This window comes from Gopherus flavomarginatus, chromosome 1 (genome assembly GCF_025201925.1).
Source record: "Gopherus flavomarginatus isolate rGopFla2 chromosome 1, rGopFla2.mat.asm, whole genome shotgun sequence".
Taxonomy (NCBI): Eukaryota; Metazoa; Chordata; order Testudines; family Testudinidae; genus Gopherus; species Gopherus flavomarginatus.
In genome coordinates this window covers 232,884,703-232,898,453 of record NC_066617.1, presented here as the reverse complement: position 1 = coordinate 232,898,453, position 13,751 = coordinate 232,884,703, and the positions used below count along the sequence as shown (strand labels likewise).

The window sequence follows — 13,751 nt, the reverse complement described above, 5'->3', positions numbered from 1 at the left end:
GGATTGTATAAAGTCAAGTGCACGCGGCCACACTAAGCACAGTAATTCGGCGGTGTGCGCCCATGTACCGAGGCTAGCGTTGATTTCCGGAGCGTTGCACTGTGGGTAGCTATCCCATAGCTATCTCATAGTTCCCGCAGTCTCCCCTGCCCATTGGAATGCTGGGTTGAGATCCCAGTGCCTGATGGGGCAAAAAACATTGTCGCTGGTGCTTCTGGGTACAGCCTCCCTCTGTGAAAGCAGCGGCAGACAACCATTTCACCCCTTTTTTCCTTGGTGAACTGTGCAGACGCCATACCATGGCAAACACGGACCCTGCTGAGCTCAAGACAGCAATCATGGACGTTTTAAAGACCTCACGCATTCTTGTGCGGTCTATGCTGAACCAGGACCTGCAAAGCCAGGCGAGGAGGCGGCGGCTACGGCAGAGCAGCGAGGAGAGTGATGAGGACATGAACATAGAATTCTCTCAAACTGCAGGCCCCAGCACTTTGGAGATCCTGCTGGTAATGGGGCAGGTTCTAGCCACTGAATGCCGATTTTGGGCCCAGGAAACAAGCACAGACTGGTGGGACTGCATAGTGTTGCAGGTGTGGGACGATTCCCAGCAGCTGAGAAACTTTCACATGCGTAAGGGTACTTTCATGAAACTTTGTGACTTGCTTTCCCCTGCCCTGAAACGCCAGAATACCAAGATGAGAGCAGCTTTCACAGTTGAGAAGCGAGTGGCAATAGCCCTCTGGAGGCTTGCAATGCCAGACAGCTACTGGTCAGTCAGGAATCAATTTGGAGTGGGAAAATCTACTGTGGGGGCTGCTGTGATGCACATAGCCAAAGGAATCACTAAGCTGCTGCTACGAAAGGTTGCGACTCTGTGAAATGTGCAGGTCATAGTGGATGGCTTTGCTGCAATGGGATTCCCTAACTGTGGTGGGGCGATAGATGGAACCCATATCCCTATCTTGGCACCGGAGCACCCAGTACGTAAACTACAAGGGGTACTTTTCAACGGTGCTGCAAGCTCTGGTGGATCACAAGGGATGTTTCACTAACATCCACGTGGGATGGCCAGGAAGGGTTCATGACGCTTGCGTCTTCAGGAACACTACTCTGTTTAAATGGCTGCAGCAAGGGAATTATTTCCCAGACCAGAAAAAACAACAGTTGGGGATGTTGAAATGCCTGTAGTTATCCTGGGAGACCCAGCCTACCCCTTGATGCCATGGCTCATGAAGCCATACACAGGCAGCCTGGACAGTGGTCAGGAGCTGTTCAACTACAGGTTGAGCAAGTGCAGAATGGTGGTAGAATGTGCATTTGGCCGTTTAAAGGTGCGCTGGTGCACATTACTGACTCGCTCAGACCTCAGCCAAACCAGTGTCCCCATTGTTATTGCTGCTTGCTGTGTGCTCCACAATCTTTGTGAGAGTAAGGGGGAGACCTTTATGGTGGGGTGGGAGGCTGAGACAAAACACCTGACCGCTGATTACATGCAGCCAGACACCAGGGCGATTAGAAGAGCACACCAGGAAGTGGTGCATATTAGAGAAGCTTTGAAAACCAGTTTCATCACTGGCCAGGGTACAGTGTGACTTGTGTTTGTTTCTCCTTGATGAAACCCACCACCCCTTAATTGACTCATTCCCTGTAAGCCACCCCCCACTCTTCGAACACAGCTTGCTTTCTAAGGAAATAAAGTCACTTATTTAAAAATCATGTATTCTTAATTAATTATAAAAAGAGGGAGAGAACTGACAAGGTAGCCCGGGTGGGGTTTGGGAGGAGGATAGGAGGGAAGGAAAAGGCCACTAAAAAAATTTCATAATAGTGAGAGCCTTTAGGTTGGGCTGTCCACTGGGGTGGAGTGGGTGGGTGCATGGAGCCCCCCCCCATGCGTTCTTACTCATCTGGTGGGTGAGGAGGCTAAGGAACATGGTGAAGGTGGTTATACAGGGGCTGCAGCGGCACTCTAAGATCCTGCTGCCGTTCCTGAAGCTCCACCAGACGCCGGAGCATGTCAGTTTGATCACGCAGCAGCCCCAGTGTTGCATCCCGCCACCGCTGATTTTCCTGCCGCCACCTTTCATCTCCAGAATCTCTCCTCTCATCTTGAGCGTCTCTCCTCTCCTTACATTCGTCCCTCCTGTCCTCACAGTCACTGGCATCTTTCCTGTAATTTGATACCAAGTCCTTCCACTCATTCAGATGAGCTCTTTCATTGCGGGTCAGTTCCATGATTTCTGAGAACATTTCGTCTCACGTCTTTTTTTGCCGCTGCCTTATCTGAGACAGCCTCCCTACTCCATCCTGAAGGCTTGAAAAATTTGCAGCTGCATGAGGGAGGAAAAAAAGGGAGAGAAGATACATTTTACAGAACAATGGTTATACTCTTTCACAGTAAACAACACTATTCACCTTACATAGCACATGTGATTTCACTACAAGGTCGCACTTTGCATCTTAATAACGAGTGCCTGCGGCTCTGGTGTTAGAGATCTCACAGACGCAGGTCCGGGCAGCAGAATTGGGCTTGCATGCGGCCATGGTAAGCCACTGTCTTTCGTCTTCTGCAGCCTTCATATATCCAGCGCCCTCCTTCCCAAATAGCACGCAAAGCCCATTGAGTGCTGCTTCTTTCCTGTTAACGTGCAGCAGCAGAAACCACCCCTCCATCCAATTCTCTGGGATGATCGCTTTACACCTCCCCCCACCACGTGGCTGGTATCATGGAAGAACACCCCCCTCCCCCTGCACTGCATGGCTGGTGGCAGGGAAGATCCCTGCTAGCCAAACACGAAAAAGCTCAGCGCCAATCACCGCCCCCCCCATCTTCCCCCTGCTTGGCTACCTGCAGGGAAGGATTTCTTTTAAGCCACAGGCAAACAGCCCAGTAGGAATGGCCATCTCTGTCCCCTTAATTAAATTCCTAAATTTCAACCAGGTTACCATGAACAATATCACTCTCCTGAGGATAACACAGCGAGATAAAGAATGGACGTTGCTTGAATGCCAGCAAACACCGGGACCATACGCAGCTATGCTTTGTCATGCAATGATACCAGATTACTTGCTACATGCATGGCGTGGTCAAGTGTCCTACCATGGAGGACGGAATAAGGCTGCCCTGCCCAGAAACCTTCTGCAAAGGCTTTTGGAGTACCTCCAGGAGAGCTTCATGGAGATGTCCCTGGAGGATTTCCGCTCCATCCCCAGACATGTTAACAGACTTTTCCAGTAACTTTACTGGCCACGAATGCATCACAAGTCGTCAGGGCAAATTAATCATTAAAAACCGCTTCCTTTTAAACCATGTTTTATATTTACAAAAGGTACACTCACCAGAGGTCCTTTCCATAGGTTCATTGTCTGGGATAGTGGCTTGAGAGGGCTAGGTGGTTAATTCTGTCAGGGTGAGAAAAAGCTCCTGGCTGTCGGGGAGAAAGTGCTGTGTGCTCTCTGCAAGCTCATCATCGTCGTCCTCTTCCTCTTCCTCCTCCTCCTCCCCGTCCACAGAATCCTCAGGCATGGCTGAGATTACCACCCCCACCTCGGAATCCACGGACAGGGGTGGGGTACTGGTGGCAGAGCCCCCGAGAATTGCATGCAGCTCAGTGTAGAAGCGGCATGCTTTTGGCCCTGCCCCAGACCTTTCGTTTGCTTCTTTGGTTTTCTGGTAGGCTTGTCTGAGCTCCTTAACTTTCACACGGCACTGTACTGAGTCCCTGGTGTGGCCTCTCTGCATCATGGCCTTGGAAATTTTTTCAAATATTTTTTCATTTCATCTTTTGGAACAGAGTTCTGTTAGCACGGAATCCTCTCCCCACACAACGATCAGATCCAGTACCTCCCGTGCGGTCCATGCTAGAGCTCTTTTTCGATTCTCAGGAGACTGCATTGTTACCTGTGCTGATGAGCTCTGCGCGGTCACCTGTGCTGATCAGAGCTCCACACTGGGCAAACAGGAAATGAAATTCAAAAGTTCACGGGACTTTTCCTGTCTACCTGGCCAGTGCATCCAAGTTCAGATGGTGTTCCAGAGCAGTCACAATGGTGCACTGTGGGATACCGCCCGGAGGCCAATACCGTCGAATTGCGGCCACACTAACCCTAATCTGACACGGCAATACTGATTATCTTCGCTAACAAACACAATATTAATCCTGAGAGCTGCCAGGCAATTGAAATTCATATTTTTGAGTAAGCAGAAATTGTGCATGTCAGGCTCAGGCCCTAAGAATTTGTAAAACATTTATGTAGTCCTCATGAAAGTAAGTAATAAATAAAATGTCAAATAAATGATTAAAAAATATATAAATAAAAAGCTGTGTAAGGGACCATATTGCTTTAAAAATCCGTTTCTTTCCTAGTTACTTATCAATTCACAAGGTCTGCCTTCCAGCAAGTGCCAAGAGCATCTCAAACACCTAACTGGTTGAAGGAATATAGTTCCCAGCTCTATTTAAAGTGAAGTCCTTCTCTAAAATGTTACTGTAAGAGTGACACGCAGCTCCACATTTATTGTCTCTGTAATTCCAGGTCAAATTTACTCTCTTTACAAGATGTTTTTCTAGCAGTCACTCCTCAACACAGGATCTGGGTGTTAAGTTGGACTCTTTGCTATGCATGAATCACCACTAGTAATTAAGAGTCTATAAGTCAAATTCTGTATTGTTATTAACAATAGTATCTCACGGTCACAACCCATGTATCTACACCTTGGAGATGCAGGAGCATATGTGAGGGCAGAATTCCAGTTCCACTGGACCTCTTGCATTTTTAATCAATACGAAAAAACAAACTTGGGCAGAAGTTAAAAAAATGATTTGTGATTATGGGTGTCCAAATTAAGATCTTAAAGAAGTTGGATTTTTAGAAAGTGCTGTGTTCGCACCAGCTAAAAGAGGATGTCTCAAGGAGAGCACAACCTTCCCCCTCCCCACTAAAATAAAAAAAAATAACAGCCACTTCTGAAAAATCTTGTGCTAAAATATTACAACTAAAGTCAATATAAAACAAAGATATTAAAAAAATCATAATGCCATGAACAAAGTAAAAAATGAGAGAGAGACGAAAAAGTGATGAATGATGAAGAATATCATGTGATATAAAGAAAAGCAAAACACCATTTGACAGCCTCTGAATAACTATTATGTTTGGAACTATTTTACAGGACACCTGTTAGTCATGTACTTCAAGAAATGAAGCCCAAAAGTCCTCATATTCATGTAGCTCTTTGCATCATTTGTAAACATTGCTGAGGCTGCCATTTTACCTGTACATCTCCGTGCTCAAAGCCCCATGTGAAACTGAAATGAAGTAATGAGAAGGAGATAGCTGGAGGAGGAAAAATCAGTGAGCACAGGAGAGAAAGTGAAGAAGGGGTCAGAGGAGAAAGTAGTCATCATAAAACAATATTGACTTATAACCACTCCTTCTGACCCAAGCATCCATTTATTGGTTAAGACCTATAATTACAAGTCCTACTTATACACCACAGTGCTTTGGAAAGTCCCTGTTAACAATCTCATATATACACATTAAGGAGTATCATCGACCTGACACACCAGAGATTACAGGGCCACATATAATCACACAGAAAGAGGCAACATGGTTTTGTGCATAGGGCACAAGATTGAGATGCAGGAGACTTGGGTGCAGTTTCTGGTTCTACCATTGACCTGCTGTGCGATTTTAGATAAGACACTTCACCTCTCCATATATCTGTTTTCCCTCCCACTTCGTCTGTTTTGTGTATTTAATCTGTAAACTTCCTAGGAGAGAGACTGTGTCTTCCTGGGTGTCTGTACACTGCCTAGAGTTCAGTTGAGACCGCTGGGTGCTAGCTCAATTGAAACAACAACAATAGCAGCAACGTTCTTTGAAGATGTCCCTTGCTGAGTCAGTAGCTCTTTATAAATCTTAAATGATTCACACCATTTGATTTTTTAGTGAGCTTCAGACCCAGACCTATTCCTTTAAACTCCCATTTCCCCCCACCCTAATACTTTATAATGAGGAGGAACTAGAGAGCAAGAATCAGAAGGGAGGGTATTTTGATTCTTATTCTGTGGGCTCAATCCTGAATGGTTCTGAGCATCATGGCAACGATGCAAGAAAACACTTATGATTCTGCAAGATACCGCACACTCTGGCAGGATCAAACCCTGTATGAATACCTTTCAAGCAAACTGCTCTACACATCAGCAGTGCATTTTGCTTGGATTCCTTTATTTTTTCACAACTGTTTATGATATTACTGTTCTGATCTACTTCTCTGTACCTTATAAATGGGAAATTAACTATTGCTTTTGCTGATTTGCATTTGTTTTTCTCTTTCATTTCTCTCATCGGGGAATGGCAGAACTGAGAAGGTGGCGGGGAAAAGCAGGGGGAATAGGTGGCAAAATTATTCTTTTCCCTCTTCTTCATCTCCAAATGAAACTATGATAGAATGAATTTAAGCAGCATATATATTACTTGCAGTGCTTACAGCTCTGACGCCACAAGAAGTTTGAAGATTCTGGAGACAGGCCCAAGTGATTCACCATAAATCTAAGTCTCCTGAAGTTAAGTAAGAACATTACTCCTCCAAAAGGTGAAGCAACTGTAAGACACTAAGGGGAGAGGGAATGCCACAGACCCTCACCAACAGGAATGAAAAAATTATTCTGGGCTGAGGGGTAGACTGAATGGGGAGAAGTTGTTGATGTGTGGGAGAGGATCACGAGGTGGGGGGCATTAAAGGCATACACAATTACTGAGGCAGGGAGCAAGATTAATAATAAATTATACTAAAAAAATGTAACAAGTAACCTGCTGGCATAAGCAGGTGCAGCTTCACTGAAGACAATCAGCTTACATATACAGTAGTGTGGCCTAATAGGTTTACATTAAATACCACTGACAAAGGCGAAATGCGCACCAATGCGTACAGACCACATAGGGCTCTATCCACCATGGACGCCCCATCTAGAGGGTGAATACTGAGGACCTTAGTGTAGATGTGCATTAAGTGAACATATAAAAGTGTGTATGAACATGGTGATGTCACCATGCTGATGTGTGTGAACTAAACAGACCAGAACCAACAAGTCAACATGCCTAGATCCTGTTTCAAATTGGCTTTTTTTAAAAAAAAAAAAAAGCCATGACGACTATATTAAGATAACTTAATACTGAAGCAAAGAGAAACTTTTAAAAAAAAAAAAAGATGATTTGTGCGCCCCTTTTTACTTTATATAAAATTTCATCTCAGATTCCTTTGGAAGACTTACAACTAAGAGAAACACACTTATGTTTGGAGTTATCCTGTTACTTTGTAGAAACATTAAAAACATCTGACTAGAGAAAAGCAAGTTTAACTGTTGAAGCACTCTCTCTTAAATGCATTAAAAATGACATCCAGACTTTAACCAAGTTTAAATGTCTGAGTAAATTCCTGTGCCTAATTAGAACCATCTTAGGAAACAGATGATCAAAGCTACCATAGCTTGTCTCTTCAGACAACATAGTCCAACATGGAACTAGCCTTTTAATAAAGACTGGTAAATACCAGACTGCAAAATTCAGAGGTATCATCATTCACATATGGAATAGCAGATTTCCTAAATTACTCAATCTCACCCTTAACAACAGAGAGACAGTCTGTACACTTGGTAAAACCATCATAGCAATGTAGCATGATGAGAAATGTGAAGAGGACATCCTCTTGTCCACCCCCTTCTCATGCACACAAAGGAAAGATTATAATAAGAGAAAGTGCTTTTTATGATCAAATAAGGTCCACTGGATTTAGAGCAGAGAAGGTGGTACAAAGTTTTAGGATTAATAGACCTTCCCTGAGATGAGAGAAACTGGTAAATTAAACATCAATTTCTTAATTTTAGCATCTATATTAAAATATTGAGAAAGATTTAGAATGGAATGGACCATGGGATAGAACCTGCAATAGATCTCTAACAGCCTTAATGACCAATACTAATCAGATTTTACAATTACTGTGCCACACGAAAGGTTTTAAATCCTGCCTGGACAAAATGTACAGTTGAATAGGAAGAAAGAGTGCTGCTTCTCTTTCAGGATTTGCCTCCAGCTGCTTAGAAGAAGAAAGTATAGTTTAAACAGTATTCGAGCCAACCACAGAAACAACAAAATCAAACACGTGTCTACCCTTTTCCACTTCAGATCAACTCTAAAGACTCATTACACCTAAACCAAATTCAAGTATTCTTTAACAGCTGTATACAGAGTTCTCTAACACAATCATCTCCGCTTGAGATTGAATGTTGAAACTATTGTCTACCGGAGAATGTTGTTCTTTTCCCCTTTGAATAGTGTATTTCTCTTTTTGGGCAACAAGACCATGATGACATTCTTCATTTCTGTATTCTATATTCTTCTCCTTTTTAACAAGCCTGCCCAACCTCACCTCCTATTCTCATTTGAAATCCAAGGCTGTCTCAGAGAGGGAGGGAGGGAGGGAGGGAGGGGGAGAGAGAGAGAGAGAGAGAGAGAGAGAGACTTGGCAGAATTTGAATTATTTTTTTTTTTTATAATTTCAGATATTGGTTTACTTGTAAGCATTTTTTATTTGTATTGATTTCAATGTTCACAGTTATGGAAAATTGAAGGGGGAGAAAATTATTTAATGACAACAGACTGATATTCAAAAAGTTAAAGCTTTATAACATAATTTGTCAACAATGCATATCAAAATATACAAAAAAATCCTTAAAATCAAACTCTTATAAGTTCAGGCATTTTTATTACTTTGACTAACTGTAAATTTCAATTATTATCAGATATATTTTTCATCAGTGTGTGTATAAAGTGAAATCGAAGTCCACAGACATTTATTGATAAACATCTAATTCTTCCAAGCCTACATATATACACAATTTTTAGTACTGGCAGAGGGGAGGAGGTAAGAAGAGCAATATAAACATACTGTCCTCAGGAAGTACAATACTGTCCATTCCCAGCTTAGTATATCATTTTACGCAGGATTTTTGGACTGTTTTTGTTAAAATTCTGTGTTTTTTTTGTTTTCAATTTTCATTTATCAAATGACAAAACTATCAAAACAATGAAAAAGTTTATACTCAATGTGTCTTCCCATAAGATGCACAAAACACTAGCTGTGCATTTCAGAGAGCCAAAAGCCTATAGTGAAAATGTAAATTTTGATAAACACAATGGGTCTGATTTTCAGAAGTGCTGAGTATTCGAGAAGCCCAGAAAAGTCGTGGATTCTTGGCAACTCTGAAAATCAGATTTAGGAGGCCCCAAATTCTAGTCTTCCACGAGAGTTTTGCCTGAGTAAGGACTATTTTAATGGGCCTAATTAGAAACAATTGATCTGGGGACTTTTTGGACTATTAAAACTATTTTTGTAGTTTGATCATTGAGTATGCTGTATTAGTTTTAAAATTATCTCAAAAGTCTCAAACAGATCCTGGTTAATCCTAGACATGATCTGAGAGATAGTCAAATTAGCCCTACATCACATAATGTTGAGGCAACTGTTATGCTGTTGCATGAACAAAATGTTTTATTCACAAAGTAGTGTAGCAGCAGCTGACAAGAATATGGTCTGCACAACTCTTCCTTGAAGTATTTCTTGTAAAACCATGTTTAAGTCCCTTTTCCTGTCCTAAATTTACCAAATTAGTTAATTGTTGTGTGTAATTATATAATCTGAGAATAAATCTTAAAAAAAATAAAAATATTGAAAATGGAGCATTTATACTTGTAATTGTTAGAAAGATGGTCAGGAAATTTTTCATTTTTGCCAATGCACTGACTTTTCCTAGTTATCTGCCTTATGGGTCCTTCTCTCTACATTTCAATTAATATATGTCATATTATTGCAGTCTAGATATTTATTTTAAACTTTTATTGACAAAATTAAGTCTGAAAGTTTTAGAAGATTAGTACCAAACACGGATTAAATGACATCTTTGCAAAATGAATTATACATCAAGATCTATAATAATTCCTTAATTTTCAATCTCTGCAGCTCTAGTTGATGAAGAAACCCATTATTCTACAATACAAATTACCAAATCTCAAATATATGCCAAGTATACTGATAACTTATACTTTTGGTATTAGAAATAGGTTCCCCATGTTAGTTTCAGTTCAGTTTACAATAATTTCAGGTTTATAGATGACAGAATAAACATATATATTTCTATTCAATAAATTGAACCCACCACAAATGTAATCTGATGAGTAAACTTCTCTATTTTCTAATTTAGAAGAGAAATGTTGTTTTCACCTTCCTTTCAGATTTTTGCTCCCTCAACTAGCTCTGCAGCAGCAAACTACCAGACACTACTCAACTATATGCTGACATTAATCCACGATGCTGAAGCAAAAAGTGTTTCAGTATAAGGGCCTTTACAAATTGAATCTATTAAACAACAGTTTGCATTTAAAAACAGGACAAAAAAAGTTTGCTAAATGGAAATGGACAGATATAAAGGAAAGACATTTAAGTGGATATCAGAGTACTACACAATAAAAGCCAGAAGGGGGGTTTGTCTGTTACAACTTTAAAAGTTGGGAATGTGAAGAGAATCAGTGTTAGAGGATCTTCAGGGATAACTAAAACTAATTAAAAACCATCAGTAAAAACACCATAACGTTTCAGAAGGCTGATCATCATTAGCCAAATGTAAACAAATTAAAACACCTAGAAATTGAAAAGTTAGTTGATATAATTTAATTTAACAATATAAAACCCCAGGAATTTCAGTTGTTTTCCTTTTTAGCTTTGGCTGAGTAATTCTGTTCCATTTTTTAATTAAAAACAGAGATACTGCCAGCATCAGGATGTGCTCATTAACACACATGCATGAAATGACAGTTCTGTTCCAGCAGGGACAACCTCCACGCAATAATATAATGCTAGCGTTAAATTGGACCAGTCAGTTGTCAATTTGGACAAATATGGCTGTGTTTTTGGTTTCCATCAGTTACTTCAAACTTCATAACATTCATTGTTATTTAATTCACTTGGTTTCATTGTTGGTTGAAATGGAGATTTAAACCTTGTACACTAAAAAACCTATTGTTACGAATGTGAATGCAAAAATGTAGGTGGTGACTACTGAGTGACCCATCTGTATAATGACTCTTTTTTATGGGCCCTACTCTTGCTCACATTAGCTGAGGGAAAAAAAATATATACATCAATCAGAAACTGGAAGCAAGTCTTTAACCTACTCCCTTTCCTAACCAAGGCCTTAACTTATGATCAGACGATTAGACAAAAAACAGAACCCAGCTTATAAGATTTTAAACTGTTTCAACGCATTGCCTCAAAACCTAAAAGGTTTTTCCTAGTGGTTAAATATAATTATGGTTTACAGCACCATAGGTACACATGGTACTTCACAAGCACAAAGAGCCAGCTCCTTACCCATCCTCAGATGCCTTCCTCTTTCTGCCTAAGCAAACTTCACATTTGTGTCTGGATTAATGTTTTAGATACTTGTAACAGAAAGGAAATTCATAACTAAAACTTTAGGCATTGAAACACAAAAAAAATATAATACACTAAATCCCATTAGGATTCCAGTAGAATCTTGCATACAATTAGTAGGTTATTACTAATGGAAAGAGCTACAGAAAAATTATGAGCACCATGAATTTCAAAGTTAAGGCCAGATATAAAACTGCTTCCTTTGCTATCACTCCTCATTGTAGAGGTATGTTTAATCTACAGTTTCTATGCAGATGGCTATTACATTACCAGTCTGTGGCAATGGAAAATATATTCTCTCTAGAAGCAAATTAGTTACATAAATAGTCATACAAATACCGTGAATCTAGACACTTTTAGTTGATGCCTATATACTTTAGACAGTCTGCCTGATAACCACGTTAAGAGATTTTGCTGACTGCAGTGTTTCAAATGGTTAGGCATGACAGAAAGAACTTATACCAGATCTAATTCATACACTCTCATCCAAGAAACTTTAGGTTCAAACACTGAAAAAAAAAAAAAAAAAAAAAAAAAAAAAAACACACCGCTCCAGCTGGAGTTAATTAGCTTCTCAATTTTCTGTTAACTATGTCAACTACAGTCAGAACACAGTAACAAATACCTAAAATGCATGTATTTCTATCGGCACACTAAACTGCTTTCCAAGTGTGACAAAAAGAAAGAAAAAAGAGAGATTGCGTGCATTCAATATTTGTTCTAGTATGTGCCAAACTCAATTTTTCTTCATGGACTCCCAGCAGATCCATTACTTTCAAAGTAGCAGACCAAGTGACTGTTTAATGAAGCGAGCTTTAAGTCAAACAAATCAAAATGAACAGCAAGATGGGACAGTTGACTTATAGCCAAGCATGAATAGTTAATTCTGCTTGGTAGGAAAATCATTCTGAAAAGAAAAAGATCACTGTCCTTGACTAGCATTGTCTTGGGTCATCACGGAATTCAACCGGATGAAGTGATTTACAGATTCTCCCCTTGTGCCTCGCTTTACCCCTCCCTTCCAAAAACCCCAAAACTCTTGCCATAACAAGTTGCCAAACTGAGAGATGTAGAGAGATATTAGACTGAGTAAGAGAATCCAGACACACACAAGGAGGGAGGGGTTACTGTTGAAGTGTCCCAATAACAGTAGAGAAGCTATGGACTCAAAAGCCAGGGAATAATACTTAAAGGTAATTGATGCATATGGGTTTCCAGGGCCTCTCTGGGTGCCGAGCCCCTCCCACCCTCAGGCTATCCAAACTGTGGATCCCCTTCCCTTGCTATGCGTCTCCCCCTTCCCCCCTCAACATTATGAGCATCCACATTAACCCAAGCAAGGCTCACACTGAAGAGTTCCCTGCAGGAAAGTCTCCCAGGACAGGCACCAACCTGGTCCCTGCCTAACCGAAGCGTAGGGCGAGCACCTGCTCCTGCCCTTCGTAGGGAAGCAAGGGGGCCGGTGTCCCTTACACACTCCCCGAGGCACAGACGGGGCTCACCTCCCTGCCCCTCCTGACTTCCCCCTGCTCCTGCTGCTTTTCCCGCCCCCCATGCCCATGCCCAACCCTTGTACCTGCGCCCCCTGGCATCTCCCCGAGCAGCCCAGGCAAAGTTGGCTGCAAAGTTCAAGGCTCTTCCCCCCAGCTGGCGGGAGGCAGCGGAGCAGACGGGGCGGGAGCGGGAGCGGGGACCCCCAGCTCGCTTACCCATGGCTCGTTCTCCTCCCTCGGTGCCTGCGCTGCCTCCGGTGCGGGTCGCAGGCTGCTCAGCGGCGGCCTTCTCGTGCCCTCTGCCCGGCTCCCCGGGCGGCGCTGCGCGGCGCGGTTGGAGGCGGCGAGCTCAGGACGCAGCGGCTGCAGCGGCTCACACGCACTGGCCGACTCCGCTCGCCTGGGGCTGTGCCGGGGAGGAGGGGGCGGGGACAGCAGCCGCCTGCCGGGGCTGGGCAGCCGGAGGGAGGCAGGAGCGGGTGGGAGGCAGCCCCTATCCCCGCTCACACAGGCAGGGGGCGAGAGGGGCTGAAACGCCCCCGGAGTGAGGGGGGCCCGCGAGCTGGCTGCTCTGTGGCAGGGTCTGGGGGGGTTGGCAGGGTGCAGTTATGTGTAATGCAGATAACTATCCTGTTCCGATCTACCCCTCCGTGCAGTTATAACAGTGCCCCCCACCCTGTTTTCTCCCCATCATAGATTTCAAATCATGGCAGCTGTGAAAGACACCTGATTTCCCTGCCCCTACCTCCCGCCACTTCTGTGCTTTACAT

At 42.5% G+C, this 13,751-nt stretch overlaps 1 protein-coding gene across 2 annotated transcripts in view; it reads right to left on the bottom strand.

Annotated features, from left to right (window-relative positions):
* GPM6B (glycoprotein M6B) overlaps nucleotides 1-13,337 on the bottom strand; it is a 143,768-nt gene extending 130,431 nt beyond the window's left edge. Inside the window, exon 1 of one of the 2 annotated variants that reach the window (XM_050964431.1) lies at nucleotides 13,198-13,337. In XM_050964431.1, coding sequence (XP_050820388.1) covers nucleotides 13,198-13,201 — 4 coding nt within the window. In that variant the 5' untranslated portion in view covers nucleotides 13,202-13,337. The remainder of the gene's footprint in view (nucleotides 1-13,197) is intronic. The other variant, XM_050964460.1, reaches the window with a different exon arrangement.
* Nucleotides 13,338-13,751: the final 414 nt, after the last annotated feature.